Here is a 19,937-nt window from a genome sequence, read left to right as displayed (position 1 = left end):
TTTGTTATACTGAAATTTTATGCCTTGGGAGCAATATTACTCTTTATAGTTAAGGTAACCCACACAGTTAAGAATCTTTCTGGGGTATTTAGTCCCTACATTAAAAGTTGGATAGCTTAGCAAATATTACTGATATATGGAATAGTCATTACAGCTAGGCGTGACAACCCTACTACTATTGAGTCTTTTCAATACTGTTTTCAAAAGTTACCTACTGCTTCTCATATAACTTCAAAAGAGTTAACACCTTCAGGAGAGTTCTTTTTCATTTCCCCTCACCGTATCATTCCCACACCATGCCTGACTAAAAGCAGAATTTCAGAGTAGATTAAGTTTGTCTTTGGTTTCCTTCTACTTTTTTTTCTGAGACTTTGTCTAGTCTCCTAATAACACCTCTTCCCCAAATATATGTTCTTTCATATTTCTTTATGCTCAAAGTCTCACATTTTAACAGTAGTTCATTTCAGCCTGCCTTCCCTGCAGGAAAGTGGTAGGGATCTTTAAGTATTTGAAGGGCTGTCATATCATTAGACTTTTTTGAGAGTGATCTCAAAGGACAGAATTAAGAGCAAAGGGTATAAGATGCAAAGTGAACTTGATTAACTGCATGTAAGGAAACCAGAGCTCTCCAATATGGAATGGGATGCCTCAGAAGATGGGTTTGCCATTAGTAGCGGCCTTCACTGTGGTAGTAACTTATACTGTTTATTCATTTTGGCTTGGTAGCCAACTATAAGCCCTAGATATTTTACATGTAGACTGGTGCTAAACATTGTATTTCCCATCCTGCTTTTGAACCCAAGAGCAAGTTTTTGCATCTTGTTATTTTAATCATTTTTACATCTTAGTTGACCTTTCATCTTGTTAGTTTGCCATTTCTAAATTATTGTGATGTTTCTGAATCTTGATATTTGTTACTGTTCTTAGCTTTCTGTCATCTATTGCTGGTGAACATTAATATGTTTTTGACAGGTCAGGGCCAATTCATTCACCTAGATGTTTTGTTGTTGTTCAGTTGTGCCCAATATTTCATGACCCCATAGTTGTCCATGGGATTTTCTTGGCGAAGATACTGGACTGGTTTGCCATTTTCTTCTCTAATGGATTAAGGCAAACAGAAGTTAAGTGACTTGCCCGGGGTCACACAGCTAGTAAGTGTCTGATGCTGAACTTGAACTCAAGTCTTTTTGACTTTAGGCCCAGCACTCTATCTGCTGAGTCACCTAGCTGCCTCCTGTACCTAGCTGTGAATCTACCTAAGTATCAGCCAGCCCTGTCAGCTTTAGAATCCACTCTCCCGCCCATTCCCTTCTGGTCTGGGAAGGAATGGCTAGCTGTAATAGAAGGGCCAGGTCAGACAAAATAATCCATATTTATTAATCTTTTCTACAAGGATAACCTCTCAGTTTAGTCTTTATTATAATTATTATCATCAGTTCTGATCTGTAGGTGGAATTATCATAAAAAATTAGTGAAGTTTGATATGACTTGTTTTTAGTGAACTCATGATAGCTCTGCTTTCTTTTTTAAGTGACCACAATTCATCTGTTTTATACATTCTCAAATTTTGCTGCTGACATCAGACTATAGTTTCAAGACCCCATTTTTTTCCTTATTCAAAATAATTGCTTATCATTTGGCACCATCCTCATCTTTTGCCATCACTCAAAAATTACCAAAAATTGTTCTGGAATCATATCTGAAAGGTCTTTTAATTCATTAGGATATATTTTTCTGTGCTTGTTAATTTGAATTAAAATGCATAGGTGTGTACTATCCAACTTTATATTTCAATTACCTCTTAGCCATATCTGTTTTACTTGTTCCTATTTGGAAGAGAAACAGAAACAAAATAAAGAGTTGTTTTGCTTTCTCTTGTCTCACCCTTGAGGAAGACCTAGAATTCCCTTGTTAGTTGTCTGAAACACCATAGCTACTAAAATGCCCTTTTAAAAATTGTTTTTAGCATTTATCACAAGGCTAAGTTCATTTTCGGCTTTAACCTTCCTGACATTAATTTTATAGGACCATGCCAGTGTTAGTATTTGTCCTTGGTTTGTGTAGCCCTCCTTACTATCTTTTATATGTAAAATTTCACATTTAAACTCACTGTTGAGTTCTTGTACAGTTAAATTAGTCTCTTTAAACCTTTCCTTTTGTCTCTTTATTAGTATTATTTGTAATTGTAATGTTAGAACTTTATTGTTTGTAGCCAACTTTCTTTCTTTTAGAAACCTCCATTAAAAACTCTGGCCATACAATTTTACCTCTCTTTTCTTTGAACTTTTTTGAAACTTGGTTTCCTAAAATTTGACTATGCCTAGTATTTCTTTTCCTAAATCTTATGAGGTTAACTTCTCTCAGTATTTTCACCACTTCTTTCTCAGTAACCAGTTATTGTGTTTTCTTCAGCATTAAGGTAGAGAGTAGCAGTAACCTCAACTTTTCCTTCTCCAAGGCAAGAATTTATGAGATGCTTTTTGCGTATTTTTTGCATGATTTACTTATTCTGTTTCCTTTAAAGCTCAATTTTCCAGATGTCTAGTTTAGGTAATTTTGAAAAGAACTATAGTAAACAGTTCATTTTTAATGTGTATTTTTAAAGTTAAATTTATATTGATTGTAGTTATATTTAGAGGTGAATGCTAGTGAAATTTCTATTAGTGCTGATAGTAGTTTTTTATAAGAGGGAGGTAAAATCTTTTTATTATTTTTCATACTCATTGAATGTGTATTGTAATTTTGTCACACTAATTATCAAAAATGATAAATAAGGTATTTCAAATTATCAAGTATAACACAATTTTTAAAATTATGTTATGTAGAGAAAGCATAAGGCTACAGCTAATTGCATACCATATACATTTTCATAGAAGGTTTTCATAAGAATACTTTTTAATCCACAGTCATTTATTATTTTTAAATTAAATTAACATTTTTAGTTATATTTTAAGTTCCAAATTATCTCTCTCTCTCTCCTCCCACACTGTACTAGAGAAAGTCACCATTTCATACAGTGTGTGTGTGTGTGTGTGTGTGTGTGTGTGTGTGTGTAAAACCACACTGTGCATATTTTTATTTATCATTTCTTTTTCTGAAGGTAGATAGCATCTTCCTCAATATGTCTTTTGTAGTTGATTTGAATATTTATAATGCTCGGAATAGTTTAGTTCACAGTTGTTCTTTGAACAATATTACTGTTACTATATCCAACATTTCTTGATTCAGCTTTCATTTCACTCTTCATTATTTCATGCAAGTCTTATCATGCTTTTCTAAAATCAACTAGCTCATCATTTTTTACAACACAGTAGTATTCCGTTACAGCCATGTACCATGACTTGTTTAGCCATTCCCCAATTGATGGACATCCCTCGCTTTCCAGTTCTTTGCCACGACAAAGAGAGCTGCTATAAATATTTTAGAACGTACAGATTCTTCTCCTTTTTCCCTGATCAACTTGGGAAACAGAACTAATAGTGGTATTGCTGGGTTAAAGGGTATACACAGTTTTATAATTATTTGGGCATTGGGCATAATCCCAGATTGCCCTCCAAAATAGTTGGGTCAGTTCACAGTTCCACCAACAGTGTATTAATGTCCCAATTTTTCCACATCCCCTCCAACATTTGTCATTTCCCCTCCCCCCCATCATTTTAGCAAGTCTGACAGTTGTGAGAGGATATCTCAAGTTGTTTTAATTTGCATTTCTCTAATCAATAATGATTTAGAGTATTTTTTCATATGACTATATATAAGTTTGATTTCTTCATTCAGACATTTCCTATTCATATCCTTTGACCATTTGTCAGTTGGGGAATGACTCATATTCTTATAAAATGTGATGAAATTCCCTGTGTATTTGAGGTATGAGACCTTTATCCAAGAAACTGTCTGTAAAAATGTTTTCCCAGTTTTCTACTTTCCTATTAATTTTGACTACATTGGTTTTATGTGCACAAATCCTTTTAATTTTAATATAATCAAAATTATCCATTTTCTATCTCAGTGCTTTGTATCTGTTCTTTATTCATAAATTCTTCTCCTGTCTATAAGTCTGATAAATAATATGTTCCGTGTTCTTCTAATTTATTTGTGATACCTCCCTTTTATATCTAAGTCATATCCATTTTGACCTTATCTTGGTAAGTGGTATAAGATATTGATGTATACCAAGTTTCTGTCAGACTGCTTTCCAGTTTTTCCAACAATTTTTACCAAAGAGTGAATTTTTTTTTCTTTTGTTTGGTGAGGCAATTGGAATTAAGTGACTTGCCCAGGGTCACACAGCTAGTAAGTGTTAAGTGTCTAAGGCTGAAATTGAACTCAGGTCCTTGTGACTCCAAAGCCAGAGCTCTATCTGTGGTGCCATCTAGGTGCCCCAAGAGTGAATTCTTATCCCAGAAGCTTAAATCCTTACATCTGTCAAGCACAAGAATCTTTTACTACTATATATTGTATAGCTTCTCTTTCCTACTGATCCACCTTTCTTTTTCTTAACTAATACCAGTTTTGATAATTACTGCTGTACAATACAGTTCAAGATCTGGTACTGCTAAACCTTCATCATTTACATTTTTTTTCATTCCTTTGATGTTCTTGATCCTTTTGCTCTTCCTAATGAATTTTGTTTTTATTTTTTCTAGCTCAATAAAATAATTTTTTGATAATTTAATTGAGAGGGCATTAAATAAATATATTAGGTTAGGTAGATTGTCATTTTTATTGTTTTGGCTCTGCCCACCCATGAACAATTAATATTTCTCCAGTTATTTAAATCTGACTTTATTTGTGTAAAAAATGTTTTATAATTATATTCATATAGGTACTGTATTTGTTTTGACAGGTATGCTCCCATGTATTTTATGCTATCTGTGGTTATTTTAAATGGAATATATCTTACTATCTCTTCTTGCAGGGTTTTGTTGGATATAGAAATGCTAAAGATTTATGTGGTTTTGTTTTATATCCTACTACTTTGCTAAAATTATTCATTGTTTCCACTAGCTTTTTAGTTGAATTGCTAGGATTTTCCAAGTATGTCTTCATGTTGTCTGCAGAAAGAGATAGTTTTATTGCCTCGTTACCCATTCTGATTCCTTCAATATCTTTTTCTTCTCTTATTGCTATTGCTAGCATTTCTAATACAGTATTGAATAATATTGGTGATAATGGGCATCCTTGTTTCACCCCCTGATCTTTTGGGGAAGCTTCTAGCTTATCCCCATTACAAATAATGCTTACTTGTGATTTTAGGTAGATGCTTTTTATCATTAAGGAAAAATCCTTTTATATCTATGCTTTCAAGTATTATTAATAGGAATGAGTATTGTATTTTGTCAAAAGCTTTTTCTTCATCTATTAATATAATCATAAGATTTTTTGTTAGCTTTGATATTGATAAAAATCAGTTATATTAGTAGTTTTCCTTATGTTAAGCCATCCCTTCATTAATCTTTGTGATATATTGTTATAGTCTCCTAGCTAGTATTTTATTTACCAATTTTGCATCCATATTTGTTAATGAAATTGGTCTATAATTTTCTTTCTTTGTTGCTTTTCCTGATTGAGGTATCAACACCATATTTGTTTCATAAAAGAAGCTTAGCAGGATTCCTTCTTTGCCTGTTATTCTAAATAATTTATTTAATATTGGAATGAATTGAATAATATTGGATATTGGATAATATTGAATTGATCTTTAAGTGTTTGGTAGAATTCACTTGTAAATCCCTATGTTCCCAATGTAGGAAGCTCATTTATAGTCTGCTCAATTTCTTTTTTCTTAAATAAGTTTATTTAGATATTCTGTTTCCTCTTTTGTTAACCTAGGCAGTTTATATTTTTGTAAGTATTTTTCCATTTTGCTAAAATTGTTAAATTTATTGACATATAATTGGGCAAAATAACTCCTAATAATTGTTTTAATTTTATCTTCATTAGTGGTATATTCCACCTTTTCATTTTTGATACTAGTGATTTGGTTTTCTTTTCTCATTTTTTAAATCATATTAACCAATGGTTTATCTCAGCAATTACTTATTGAATATCCATAGAATATATTCACAATGTTGCAGGTTCTTGAAATCAGATGATAATATTACTCTTTGGCTTATAACAACTCTATGAGCAACAGAGAAAATAAGACAAAATGTGTGGCAGTATGAGGGCAAAAATGTAGACTGTATAGGGGAGATGACTTCCCATTCCCCTTCTAGCTCTTTATTTAACATTTAACCATGTTATGTTGTTTTTTATAGCTGTAAACTTGAATGACGTTTTGCACTTGAGATTACTCATTGGATCTCAGATTGCGGCAGAGATGAGAGAAGCTATATTTAATCAGCTGGGTCTCACAGGCTGTGCTGGAGTAGCTTCGAATAAACTGTTGTCCAAATTAGTCTCTGGCACCTTTAAACCAAATCAACAAACAGTGTTAATGCCTGAAAGTTCTCAAGATCTCATTGGTAGTTTGGACCACATAAAGCAAATGCCTGGTAAGAAAGATGGGCTTTTAAAGTATTTACTTTATTTGTATTTTGTTGCTTTTGAATCTTTTCGGAAATAACAGTGTATTCCATGCATGTATTAGGATTCTTGTTCACTTAGGAAAAAAAAGTAAGTAAACCTCCAATTTCAGCCCATGTTAAATACATAGGAAATGTGGGGATAATTTCTAAACTCATTGCTATGTATACTTTTTTTGGGGGGGGGCCCTAGGCAATGGGGTTAAGTGACTTGCCCAGGGTCACACAGTTAGTAAGTGTCAAGTATCTAAGGTTAGATTTGAACTCAGGTCCTCCTGATTCCAGAGCCAGTGCTCTATCCATTGTGCCACCTAGCTGCCCCCTATGTATACTTTTATATGGTCAATAAAAGTATTAGCATAAAATTAATTATAAACAAGAAGTATAATGTAATTTAGTTAAATTTAGTCATGTCTAGACTCTTCTCCATTCCCTCAGAGAGGAGTAGGAGACTGTCTTCTGACTCTGTTTTGCTCTGTTTTTTCAGAAGGTTAAATGGTTAAATCATTTAGTATTAGTAACTCCACATAATGGCTGTAATAACAACACATTGTTGGAGAGTGAAGTTAAAAGATTTTTTGATGAAAATTGTTCTAATAAACACTTCTCTACCCTCAAATTAACATAATTTAAACTTTTTTTTAGCATCTTCACAGGGTGAGGATCAAATGAGATAATATTTGTAGTGTTTAGCACAGTGCCTGGCACATAGTAGGTATTATGTAAACACTTATTCCTTTCCTCCATTCCCCCTTCCCATCTTCATTATAAGAATGATCAGAATATAGTGATATCTTTAGGGCTTATTGAAGTGGTGTATAGAACTCTTTGCTCCCAAATTAAATGGCTACAGCCTGCTACATTTTTCGAATTCTTGGGCCTGCTTTTTACATTTATGTGTCCTGCTCCACCTTGATTACTTTTAGCTTGTGTGTCCCCAGCAGTCTTTCTTTCTCATTCACTAGTTCTGAATGGGTTGATAAAACAAATAAACAAGCTTTATTAAAATTTGGCTTAAGAGTAAGATTCTAAATAAGGGCAGAAGGTGTTTTTCTTAAAGTAAAGTGAATAAGCTTCAGAGTTTCAATTCAGTGACATTTATTTTGTTTATTTTAAGGCCTTTTGTGTTTACATCCTGGAACTTATTTGTTTCCTAGATATTTTATTGTTGTTCGGTCATTTTTCAGTCATGTCCAGCCCTTCATGACCCCATTTGGGGTTTTCTTGGCAAAGATACTGGAGTGGTTTGCTGTTTCCTTCTCCAGCTCATTTTACAGATGAGGAACTGAGACAAATAGGATTAAGTGACTTGTCTGAGACCAGATTTGAACTCAGGAAGAAGAGTCTTCCTGACTCCAAGCCCAGCACTCAGTCAACTGCGCCCCCTAGCTTCCCTCTAGATATTTAGTAATACCAGATATATATGACTGTATGATCATATAGTTAGAATGAGAAGAGACCTCAGAGATCATCTGCTGTAATGGTTGTCAAATGTGCTCCAAGGACCCCGGGGATCACTGAGACCCTTTCATGGGGTTCATGAGTTTAAAACTGTTTTCATAAACATAATACTAATGTTATTTTTCTACTAAAACAGTCCTCCCTTTTCCATCTGCATAACTTTGTGAGGCCAGAGTTTTTTCACATACTTCAACCAGAGCATCATTTGCCACAAATAGAATACAAGAGCAGATAAGAGAGTCCACATGGCTTCTATTAAGTCAGACATGCAAAAATATGTGAAACAATGCCACTCTTCTCATTAATTTTTTGTTTTGAAAAATGTGGTTATTTTCACAAAAAAAACCCATGCTATTTGTGTTTACATGAAGTGGGTTTATTATTTTAAGTGAATTTATAAGTATTTTTAAAATTATAAGTTTTAATATCTAATATGATAAATATTGCTACATAACAACACACATAAACAAAAGCTGTTTGAGGTCCTCAGTAATTTTTTTTTTTTGCTTTTTTGGTGAGGCAGTCAGGGTTAAGTGACTTGCCCAGGGTTGCACAGCTAGTAAGTGTCAAGTGTCTGAGGTTGGATTTGAACTGAGGTCCTTCTCACTCCAAGGCCGGAGCTCTATCCACCGTGCTACTTAGGTGCCCCAGTCCTCTGCAGTTTTTAAGAATGTAAAGGGATACTGAAATTAAAAAAATTTTGAAAACCACTGATATACTGAAACCTCCTAACTTGAGATAAGAAAAGTAAGACCTGTAGAGGGTTGTAGGCTAACTAGTTAACTGAGGGCAACTAGCTAACTAAGTGGCAGGGCTGGAATTCAATACCAGGTGTTCTCATTACAAATCCATTGCTCTTTTCTACTGTACCATGATGGTTTCCAAGGCTTCTAGATAAATGAGGTGTTTACTGTACTTAATAATTATAGTGGATAAATACAGATCATTCTTATTTGTGTGAAAGCCAACATGGTGTAATGGAATGAGTGATTAATTTGGAAATGTGGGATTGTATCCTGCTTCCAGCACTCATGCTATGACTCTAAGTATGCTGCCTAAACTCAGAGCCTGTTACTGCATCTGTAAAATGGTTAATAAATTTATTTAATGCCTCTTTCCCAGGGTTATTATGAAAATCAAATGAGAAACTGCATAAACCCCTTTTTTAAACTTGAGTTCTTATTTGTATTACTTTAGTATCAGATATTCTAATTAAATTCTCTATTGAGAAATAGAGAAAAAAAATAGAGGCCTATATCAGATTGCGCGCTGTCTTGAGGAGGGAGGTAGGGAGGGAAAGAGAGGAAAAGTTAAAATTCAAAAGGTTATGGAAGTGATTGTTGACAAATCAAAATAAATTAATTTTAAAAAACAGAGGCAACTGATGGCTCAGTGGATAGAGCACTAGGCCTAGAATCAAGAAGACCTGAGTTCAAATCTAGTCTCAGAACACTTCCTAGCTGTGTGACCCTGGGCAAGTTAAATAACCTCTGATTGCCTGACAAAAGGATCCACTGGATCTATTGGAGAAGGAAATGGCAAACCCCTCTAGTGTCTTTGCCCAGAAAACCCCATGGACCATGGGGTCATGGAGAATCAGACACAACTGAATGACTGAACAACAACAAATCTGAAAAATACCTGTGAATTGCTGACATCTTCAGTGTTATTTAAAATAAGATGAAGGTTTCATTTCTTTTAACAAACATTAAACAATAACAGTTATGATAGTGCTGTGCTGGGCTCTGGTAGGGAAACAATATATATAATCCCTGTTTTCTAGAACTACAGCCTACTTCAGAATGAGTTTGGTCTTTGAAAATTTCTGTACTAAAATTAAAAAGCTTAGATGATTGCTTATTAATCCTTGTTAATTTTATTTACATGTGAAATACTGCATTCATTCATCTTTTTCTTATTACCTAGGTATTGGCTATAAAACTACCCAACGTCTTGAATCGTTGGGTATCAATAGTGTCCATGATCTCCAAACCTTTTCACCTGAAATACTAGAGAAAGAATTAGGAATTTCAGTTGCTCAGCGTATACAGAAGCTCAGCTTTGGAGAAGATAACTCCCCTGTGACTCCCTCAGGACCACCTCAGGTGAATGTTTCATGTAAAGTTCTATGCAACTTTTCAGAATGAAAGAAACAGTTTTGAATACTTTATTTATAGTCAATTAAAATTTTAAGATTTTTGGTGTGTCACAACTAAACTTTTCTAATTTGATTGGTTAACCCAGGAGTGGGGGACCTGTGGCCTTAAGGACACATGTGGCCTTCTAAGTCCTTAAGTGCGGCCTTTTGACTGAATTTGCATTCATTCCAATCCAAATTCAGTCAAAAGGCTGCACTTAAGGATTTAGAAGGTCACAAGTTCCCCACCCATGGGTTAACGAAACAATCCCTTCTTCATGAAATTATGATTTGTTGCATTAGATGAATAATTGTTTTAAAATCAAAGACAATTTAGGAAAGGGTTTACTATTTTACGTAACTAGTTTGAATAAAATGCAGCCAGTTTTCATGTGCACAGAAGACAAAATTAAGTTTTAAATTTCTATTCTTGTAATATAGCTTTGCTTAATTATACTGTACATTGTTGATGTTAAAGTATTTTTAAATTATCTAAAATCAATTTTATGCAGACATAGTGTTTTATAATAGATATGCTTAGAAGGTAAGATATTTCTTAGGAAGATGGGAACAACTGTGAAGGGTGACAGAAGTGTTGCTAAATTGATACATTTATCAAATGAAATAATAATTGTAAAACATTTAGCATGTATTGCCTGGCACATAGTAAGCACTATATAAATGTTAGCTCTTATTATTAGTATTCTATAAATATATATGTAGATAGATTTACACATTTATTTTAACTTATTCTTTTCAACTTCATAAAAGATTATGAGAAAGAATTTTTGCTGCAGTCAAATGAGTTCCATTGATAGACAAATTAAACAATAATTTTAATGTCCTAAAGGAAACTAAAAGGAAGAAGGATGAAAAAATCCACATTTACTGAATTGAAAAGGCAAAAATAACTAGGAGAAAAACATGTTGCTTAGTACAAAGATTAAATTATTAGCAGTGTAGCGTAAATGTTAAGAGTATGGACATTTGGGGAAACTATTACAATTCTTAATCTTTTCAACCACTTGCATGATGAAATCCTTAGGTAAATTCCTTTTTTGAGTGTGCCTTACCTGATTTTAATTCAGGCTTTGTTTTTTAATATTTAAACGTTCTTCAATTATTTATCTTCTGTTGTGTGGCAATCTTTATTCAATGTTAATTAACTCCATATCACATTGTCTAAAGTAGCATTCCAAACCAATCTTACTCTCTTCAGTCTGTAACTCACTCTTGACTTCTTCACTCTGCAGATAGCCTACTTTTCTGAATGAAGGCCATCTATCTACTTTGAAATTCCTTGACTTTCCTCACATTCTCTTTCTTCCTTCCTGTTTCAGATGAACCTTTCTTCCTAAGGTCTACTCCTTTTCTTTTCTCCAGTTCATTTCCTTCCCACCTTCAGTACCTTTCTTCATCATCCATACTCTTTCATGTGTCTCAAGTTGCTTTTATCCACTGACCTTATCCTTTATACCTATAAACGTGCTCAGGACTCCTCTAACTCCCCTAACTTTTCCTCACCTTCCTCATGTTACCCAGTCAATGCTCCTCCTTTCTTTCTTCATGCTAATCATACTCACTGTCTTATATATCCTCATCCTTTGACTTGCAAACTTCTTGAAGAACACTCTGTGCATCCCTCTCGTGCCTTCCTTAGATGCTTATCAGCTACTAGTTCCTCAATTCCATGCAGCTGCTTCATTTCCCACTACTCTACCGGACTTCTTGCATTACTGTTAACCTCCAAATTCAATGACATTTCTCATTTGTTATCTTTTGCCTCACAATTGCATTTAACAAAATTCACAACCTTTTTGCCCTCTCCTTCTCAGCTACTTCTGGAGTGACTCCAAAAAGTCTTTGTTGACTCCTTTCCTCCTCATGCCTTATCTTTTCCCAGGATTTTGTCCTTAGTCTGTTTCTCTTTCTCTTGGTAATCTCATTGACTCTTGGGGCTGTGGTAAATTAAACCCAGTGAATGACTTCCAAATCTCTATCTTCAGCTCAACCTCTGGACCTCAGTTTCAAACTTGCTATTTAAATTCAACATGTGTAACGTAAACTCATAGAATCATAGCACTGGAAAGGACCCTTAAAGGTTATCTAGCTCGTTGCCTACCCATAGTATAAGTCATTATTCGAACTGATTATCTTCATCTCCAAATTTATTCTTCTTCCTGACTTCTCTGTTTCTGTTAATGGGATTGCCATTCTTCTAGGCACTCTTGGTACCAATTTTTATTTGTTTCTTTCCCTTCTTTACCTTCCATGTTCATTTGGTTAAACTCAGCACACATCTTCTAAGTGCCTGGTCTGGGCAAGACATTGGGCATACAAAGATAAAACAAGACAATTGCTGATTCCAAGGAGCTTATATTCTACTAGTTGTGATTCAAGGGCTTTGTAGCACTGAAATAGCTCTTTAGGCCATCTTTGTTTGCCATTGCTACAGTCCTAATCCATATCACCTTAGCCAGTCTGTTACCAAAGCTGCTAAACTCATCTTCCCATCTGTGATTTCTTCCCCATTTAATTCTTCCTGTACACTATTTCAGATCAGTCTTACTGTATAGATGTGATTGTATCACTCTACACAGAGAAGTAATATGGCCTAGTGAAAAAAAAACCCTACAATACAACAGTGTTCTTGGATCTGAGTCCTGCCTGCCATTTACTAGCCATTTGACTGTATGTGTATCATTAACCTTCAAAGAGAGCCCAAGCTTTTAAGCTATAAAATGGATTTGTTCCACTTGTTTCACAGAATTATTTTGAGGAATAAACTGTGAAGGCTGTTATTATTATTGTTGCTCAAAAACCATCAGTGGCTCTCCTTTGCCCAAGGGTTACATTCCATACCTTACTGCTTGGCACTCGAGTCCCACTACAGAATGGCTCCAGCCTATCTTTCTGGTCTTACCTTACTCGCTTTCCTGTAATCTTTTTCTTCAGTTTTATTTAATCTCAGCTATTCCGCTGTTTATGTACATACCTTGTCTCCCCTGCTGGATTTTAAACTTCTTGTGATCATGGGACATGTATTTTATTGCCTTCAATCTCTATCATGTTTTCTGTTTAGTAGGCACTTAGTAAGTATTTATTGAATCAAGTTATGAGGTAAGATGGGAAGGATACCAGCATTTTCAATTTACTGGAATTTACATGGCATAGTGAAAAAAAACAAACAAACCCCACAATACAAGACTGTTCTTGGATCTGAGTCCTGCCTGCCATTTACTAACCATTTGACTGTATGCATATCATTAACCTTTCAAAGAGAGCCCAAGCTTTTAAGCTATAAAATAGATTTGTACCACTTATTTTGCAGGATTATTTTGAGAAATAAACTGTAAAGGTTGTTATTATTGTTGCTCAAAAACCATCAGTGGCTCTCCTTTGCCCGAGGGTTACATTCCATACCTTATTGCAAGTTATCTTAATTCACAGCAACTCTGGTATGAGGTAAGATGGGAAAGATACCATCAGATGGGAAAGATACCATCACCTTCATTTTACTGAAATTAAAGCAGAGCTTTCCTGAAGTCACAGTAGGTTTGGAGCTAACACTGGAGCCCCAGCATTCCAGGAAAATTCTAAAAGGCTGGTATTCTAGCACATCATCAAATCAGTCAACTTTCTTAAATACAATTCCAGAATGCTTTCCATAAGAGCATGTTACTCTTATTAAGGACACTAACTGGGTTAAAAAGACAGTGTTAAAAATATAACGAAATATAACTAAACCTAAGGAATTAGTAAAGTGTGGTAGATATTAGTAATGAATTTATGTAAGTGCCCTTATTTAGAAACATAGAATCCTAGATTTAGAGCTAGAAGATAACTTACAGACCATCTAGGTCAGTCCCTTATTATACAGATGAAGAAACTGCTATTTGGAAGTTTGACATGTGTTCTAATAGAAATTGTTTATCAGGGTGTGAAATAATCCTTTAATATTTGTGTATATTTTGGTAGTCCTTTAGTGAAGAAGATTCCTTTAAAAAGTGCTCATCAGAAGTGGAAGCTAAAAAAAAAATTGAAGAACTCCTTGCTAGTCTTTTGAACAGGTGATTTGCCTTCTTGCTGAGTTATCTTGTTTGTGTTATTCTATATACTGTACATTGAAAGGATAATTGATTTTTTTTATAAGCTGTAGATTAAGCTGGAGGCTAAAAATTAAGAGATAAATTAACTAAAATTTCTATGACGTACTAACAGGAATAATGATATATCCATTTTTATAAGGTTTTTTTTTTCTTTTTTTACTTCTGTAACTTAGAATTTAGTAACTTGGTGGCTACACCAAGGTTCTTAAAAGGACTAGTTCTCCTGAAGACTCCTTTGATCTGCTATTTGACAATAAGGAAGAACTTGAAATTTTTTCTGTGACAACTGCATTGTCCTTTCCTCCCTGAAACTAAAGTATCCGTGTTTGCTTTAGGAAAAGGGAAAAGGTTGAGTGGGGACTAGGATTTAGGGAAGTCAGGTCATTGAGCCTGCTGTAATCTAGCAGGGTCTTTTTCTAAATCTGTATTGGAAGAGGTATATTCTTAGGTTAAAGAGGAATTAAGAAGATGAATATACAGTGCTTTGAAGCTTATTCTTCCAGTTTATAGCTCCTCACTACCTTTTCTTAGACTGTTAATATTGTAAGATTATGATAAAAGAAGGAAATGGTTAACCTTGAGTGAAAAAGGTTATATGAAAGTTTGACTGAGAACGTGTAAGTATAAAAATATGAATTTATGAGTTGCTTTTGAGACCATAGGCTTGGCAAGTAAATTCAGCCTTCTGACCCATTTGCCATTAGATCCACTTCTGTATATTCTCTAGAAAATTGTTCTTTTCCCACCCCAACTTCCAATTCTCTGATTGGACTTTACTCTATTAGAGGGTTTTTAGGGTATAAACCACGGTAGTACTTTCTACTTTAGGACTTAAAGGAGAATCCAGCAACAAAGATAATCCTGTAGGTAAAGGCAGAGAGGCTATGATTGTAGATTCAGTTGAGAGTTGACTGTGAGTCCCAAAAGTAGAATTTCTCTGGTTTTCCTCACCACTTGAAGCAAGGCTTTCATCTGTTCAGCATAACCATGCAGCTTAGAGTGCTAGTCAGCTGAGGACAAATTAGCATGACCCAGCTCCAGTATTATGACTCACCCTGTTCCTAGGAAGACTTTTGTGGAATTGGGTCATGCAAATCTTTGTCTCCAGATCCGAGGTTATTCTGAACTCCCTAACTTTTATGAACAATTGTGTGTGGCAGAGAAACCACAGAAATACAGTTTTGCTATTGTCTCCCACTCACAGAACTGGCCATCGGCCATTTGCACAGAACTGGGGTTGCACATCTTGACCATGTGAAGATGCCTACCATCTATGGAAGAATTTTCTTTTTCATTCTGAACTTTGAACAAAAAATGAATACAACAAGCATTTCCACATTCATTGTGGAGCAGAAGGAGAGGATGGTACATAAAAGTGCAAATCTCTTTTATGTAAAGATCAGCAAATAGTTTCAATATATATAATTAAAGAAGTATGTTGAAAATTCACAGGTTTCTTGTGCTTCCTTTAAAAGGGGAAAATCTGGGGCAGCTAGGTGGCACAGTGGCTAGAGCCCAGGCCATGGAGTCAGGAGGACCTGAATTCAAATTCAGACACATAACACTTACTAGCTGTGTAACTTGGGGCAAGTCACAACCCCAATTGCCTCACCAAAAAAAAAAAAAAAAAGAAAAGGGAAAAATCTTAGGATAAATTCCTTAAAATAACAGTAGGTTTTTTCCTCTTTGAATCCTTCTGAAATCTAATGCTTTTTACAATGCTGAAGTATTTGATGATGAATATTATGCCAGATTGATTGTTTATAACATCATGTTTTTTCAGTTCTCATGACCTGGATAATTTAAAATTACTTCTGTCCTTAAACATGCAGAAGATTATTTCTTTAGTTAGTTTAATCTTTATTGAACACATTTAACTGTAAGATTAATTATTGATATGTTTATAGAAAAGAATAAAAATGTTATTCTGAGGAAACAAAGTCATACTTATTAGGAAATTCAGTGGAAAAGCAATTAAAGATAAATAGGTATTTCTTACACACTTCTGAGTGTTCTATTTAAGTCTCCAGTAGAAATGCTCAGTTTGAGCAAGTTTTTAAAAGTGGATACTATTCTTGTTCATTATGATTTGCTCATCATCTCTAGAAAACATGTCAAAGAGATTCAAATCTGTGTTTTGTAGAGTAGAGAGGAAAAAGTCATCATCAGTATTTTTCCCTCAGGAATGAGGTATTCTAATTAAATGTTTTCCAGTTAATTGAAATATATCCCTCTGAGTGCCAAATCTTTTTTTTTTGTTTTGACCATTTTTATTAGAACTCTTTCTAAAAAATACATTATACATTTACCTGCCTTCTTAAATTGAGTATAATGAACATAATTTAATCCTTTATTTATGAATCAGGGTCATTACTAGTATATTCTGTTTCTACAGCAATACCCCTAAAAGTATATAGGGCTATTTACATAGTGATTAACTAGCCCTAAAATAGTATGCTTTTTTGTATACCTGCTTTTAAAAATTCATTTGCTTCCTTCCTCATGAGGTGCTTTTTTCTCTGTCCTTGTCTTAGAGTGCATGCCAGCAGCAGTGCTACTTGACTGTCTTGCTTCTAATTTGCTGTAGGCTGGGAAAGCAGATAACCAAGCTTGTCAGAATTATTATGTAGAAATTAAGACTAAATAGATTCTGAGTTCGAGCTTGAGGGGCTGTCCTATGAGTATAAGGACTTTGTGATAATTATTATTTTCGTTGCTCTATGGTCTTTTTAATTTCCTCGTTCTTGGCTATATTGTAGACAGTTGCAGTTTCATAGTTAAGAAACTTGCAAAGTTAAATGAAGTGCTACTGTACCTTATTTGAAATTCCTAACTATTATGGTTCCTTATTTTCAGAGTATGCAAAGATGGAAGGAAGCCACATACAATAAGGCTAATCATCCGTCGGTTTTCATCTGACCGACATGTTAACCGTGAGAGTCGTCAGTGTCCTATCCCATCTCATGTAATTCAGAAGTTAGGGACAGGTGTGGGCTTATTTCATTGACTTCTTCATTTCTTTCTTTGTTGTGAATAGACTTTTGCATTTGCATTCCGTTTAATTTTGCTGAATTGAGAAATTCAGTAGTACAAACAATTAAATATTGAAGTAGAACTATGCTACAAGTACAGCCTGTTGCTATGCCTTTGTAGTCTCACAACTGAATCCCAGAGACCCATATAAACCACCTTTTCTTTAAATTTTAATTAAGAAATATCCTTAAAGATGTATTTGTTTTTAAACAAAAGAGTAAAAAAAGAGTAAAAATTTTTTAAAAAATTAAGGGCCTTTTCCATCCTTTTTTCTTATAGGTTCCTTTAGCAGTAGCAGTTTTTCTGACTCATTGCTTGGTCATTTCAGGACTCCAGAAGCTGACCCCAAAATATCAAATGTTTTTGTAGTGGTAGATTGTAGAAGAGAATTTTGGACAGGGATCAAGGGGAACCTTGTCATAAATGGCATCTAGGTCTAACCTATGCCAGGGGATAGGAAGTCTGTTTTCAAATGTGGAGAACTTGTAGACTAACTAAGAGCTTTAAACACTTACATTTTAGGAGTCTCTAAAATAAGCCAGATGTTAGAGGAAATACTCTCTGATGCAAAGAGCACTAGACTTGCAATCAGGAGATCTGTGTTCAAATCCTGCCGTGAGTAAGTAGGCTTCATGACCCTAGGCCAGTAACTTCACTAGTCAAAATCTTAGTTTCCTTACCTGAAAAACAAGAATAATAATAATTGTAATACCTACTTCTCAGGAGGATTGTGAGGTTGTGACATGGTTGCAAGAAAAGCAGTTTGTAAGCCTGCCATTGTTACAATATTCAATACTGTTATGTATGAAAATCATCTAGCAGCTCTCTTGGCTTTCGTATCCTCCCTTGAAGCCTTTTTACCTTCCAAGTATCTTAGAAAGATTTAATGATAAGCCTTATTCATTAGATTCCCTGCTGTCATCTTTAGATATGGGCTAGTTTTGCTCCCAAGATGATCAATATAAAGGATAGCAGTGGTATCAGTGGGGAATCAAAGCAAGGTAAACAGTTGTTACAGGAATGAGGGGACTACCACTCTTCCCCATCAATAATGATGATAATAGTGGATATTGATACAATATTTTTACCATTTTGCAGAATTCTTTGAGATATGCATTATTTTTTTGGACTCTCACAACAACCCTGTGAGTCAGATACCACAGGGGTTGTTATCATTGTCTTACAGGGAAGGAACCTGAGGTTCAGAAAGTCTAAATGACTAAATTGGAAAGTGGGGGTTGTGCCACCAGCCCACTTTTCCCTAGAAAATGTCAAGCTAATTATTTTCTCTTTTTCAGATAATGAGACTTAAGCACAAGGCAGTTAAAAAGGCTTTACCAATTCAGAGGGGTCAGAATTGCTTATTCTTTGGCACTGCATCACTTCTAATTTCTTTTATAGTCATAACCTTAGCTTGTTATAAAAAAATTTTTAAATCTTTTTTTTTCTTTTATTAAACCTGCTGAACCTCTTGGCAATTTTAGGATTAAATACTACTTGTAATCCATTTGGCTTTCCATGTTATTGTAAAATACCTCAATTATATGTATCCTAGGTTTTATTTTCTTGATTTTATCAGTGCTTTAAATCTGTCTTATTTATAATTAAGCTCTTGATTCTAACAGTTCATGTAAATGCATTTATTTTTCTTACATCTTTTAAATAATTCATTTAGGAAATTATGATGTTATGACCCCAATGGTTGATATAATTATGAAACTATTTCGAAATATGGTAAACGTGAAGATGCCATTTCATCTTACCCTTCTAAGTGTGTGCTTCTCCAATCTCAAATCACTACCTACATCTAAGAAAGGATCTATCGAATTTTATTTAACACCTTCATCATCAACAACTTCACACTCTGGCAAACGCACTTATGTAAGTGCAGGGTTTGGGGAAATAACTAGATTGTTTAGATTGTGTGTTTAAGGTCACAAGAGTCCCACTCGTACTGTGTGCTGCTTTCTGTGGGTCAGGTTTTTATTCATTTATATTCCCAGTTGTTACTGTTTTATTAGAGTCTTTTGTTCATATGATTTTGACATTAAATATTCATCTGATCTAGAAATGGAACACTTATACCATTAATTAAAACAGCTGAATGGTTTCTTTTGTTGATCATATACATTGTGTAATATAAACAGTAGAGAAACTTGGAATTTTGGAAGTAGAAATAAGTTTTCAGATTGTATTGGGTATTATGAAACAGGCTTAAAAAATCAAAAACTCAAGGCCTTTTCATTTTCATTTCCATAGAAGAAGGCAAATGAATTTTCATGAAAATGCTTCAATTACTTATCCTGACATTTTATTGAGCTCTAACAGCAGCATTTATATATAGATTGTATAGCTCGGCTGTTGAGTGACACTCATATCAAAAGTAAACTATAGTAGAAGCTGGCAAAAGTCAGTGATATTTTCAGATGATTAAAAAATACAACAATCATTTGTTGGCTATGATAACCAAAAATAGAATGACTAACAAAAACACTATTTTAAACTATATGATTCACATCTAGAATAAGGCTGTCAATTTACTTCTTAATTTGCAGTAATTTATTTTTAATTGTAAATGTTACTGAAACTATTTTAAAATATTAATTTGTAATTTTAAAATGAAAACAAACATCTAATTAGGATGTTAAAGTCTGTTTTATCAAATAATAT

The 19,937-nt window shown here is 34.2% G+C and overlaps 1 protein-coding gene across 2 annotated transcripts in view; it reads left to right on the top strand.

Moving 5' to 3' along the window:
* Positions 1 to 19,937, top strand: part of POLI (DNA polymerase iota) — a 39,550-nt gene that overhangs the window by 11,607 nt on the left and 8,006 nt on the right. For both annotated transcript variants that reach the window (XM_020994148.2, XM_020994143.2), the window contains exons 5-9: positions 6,261 to 6,497; positions 9,915 to 10,093; positions 14,104 to 14,195; positions 17,091 to 17,221; positions 18,943 to 19,148. In XM_020994148.2, coding sequence (XP_020849807.1) covers positions 6,261 to 6,497; positions 9,915 to 10,093; positions 14,104 to 14,195; positions 17,091 to 17,221; positions 18,943 to 19,148 — 845 coding nt within the window. The remainder of the gene's footprint in view (positions 1 to 6,260; positions 6,498 to 9,914; positions 10,094 to 14,103; positions 14,196 to 17,090; positions 17,222 to 18,942; positions 19,149 to 19,937) is intronic.

Source organism: Phascolarctos cinereus, unplaced genomic scaffold (genome assembly GCF_003287225.1).
Source record: "Phascolarctos cinereus isolate Bilbo 61053 unplaced genomic scaffold, phaCin_HiC Scaffold_4;HRSCAF=312, whole genome shotgun sequence".
Lineage (NCBI taxonomy): Eukaryota > Metazoa > Chordata > Mammalia > Diprotodontia > Phascolarctidae > Phascolarctos > Phascolarctos cinereus.
This window is presented reverse-complemented; position numbering and strand designations above follow the sequence as displayed.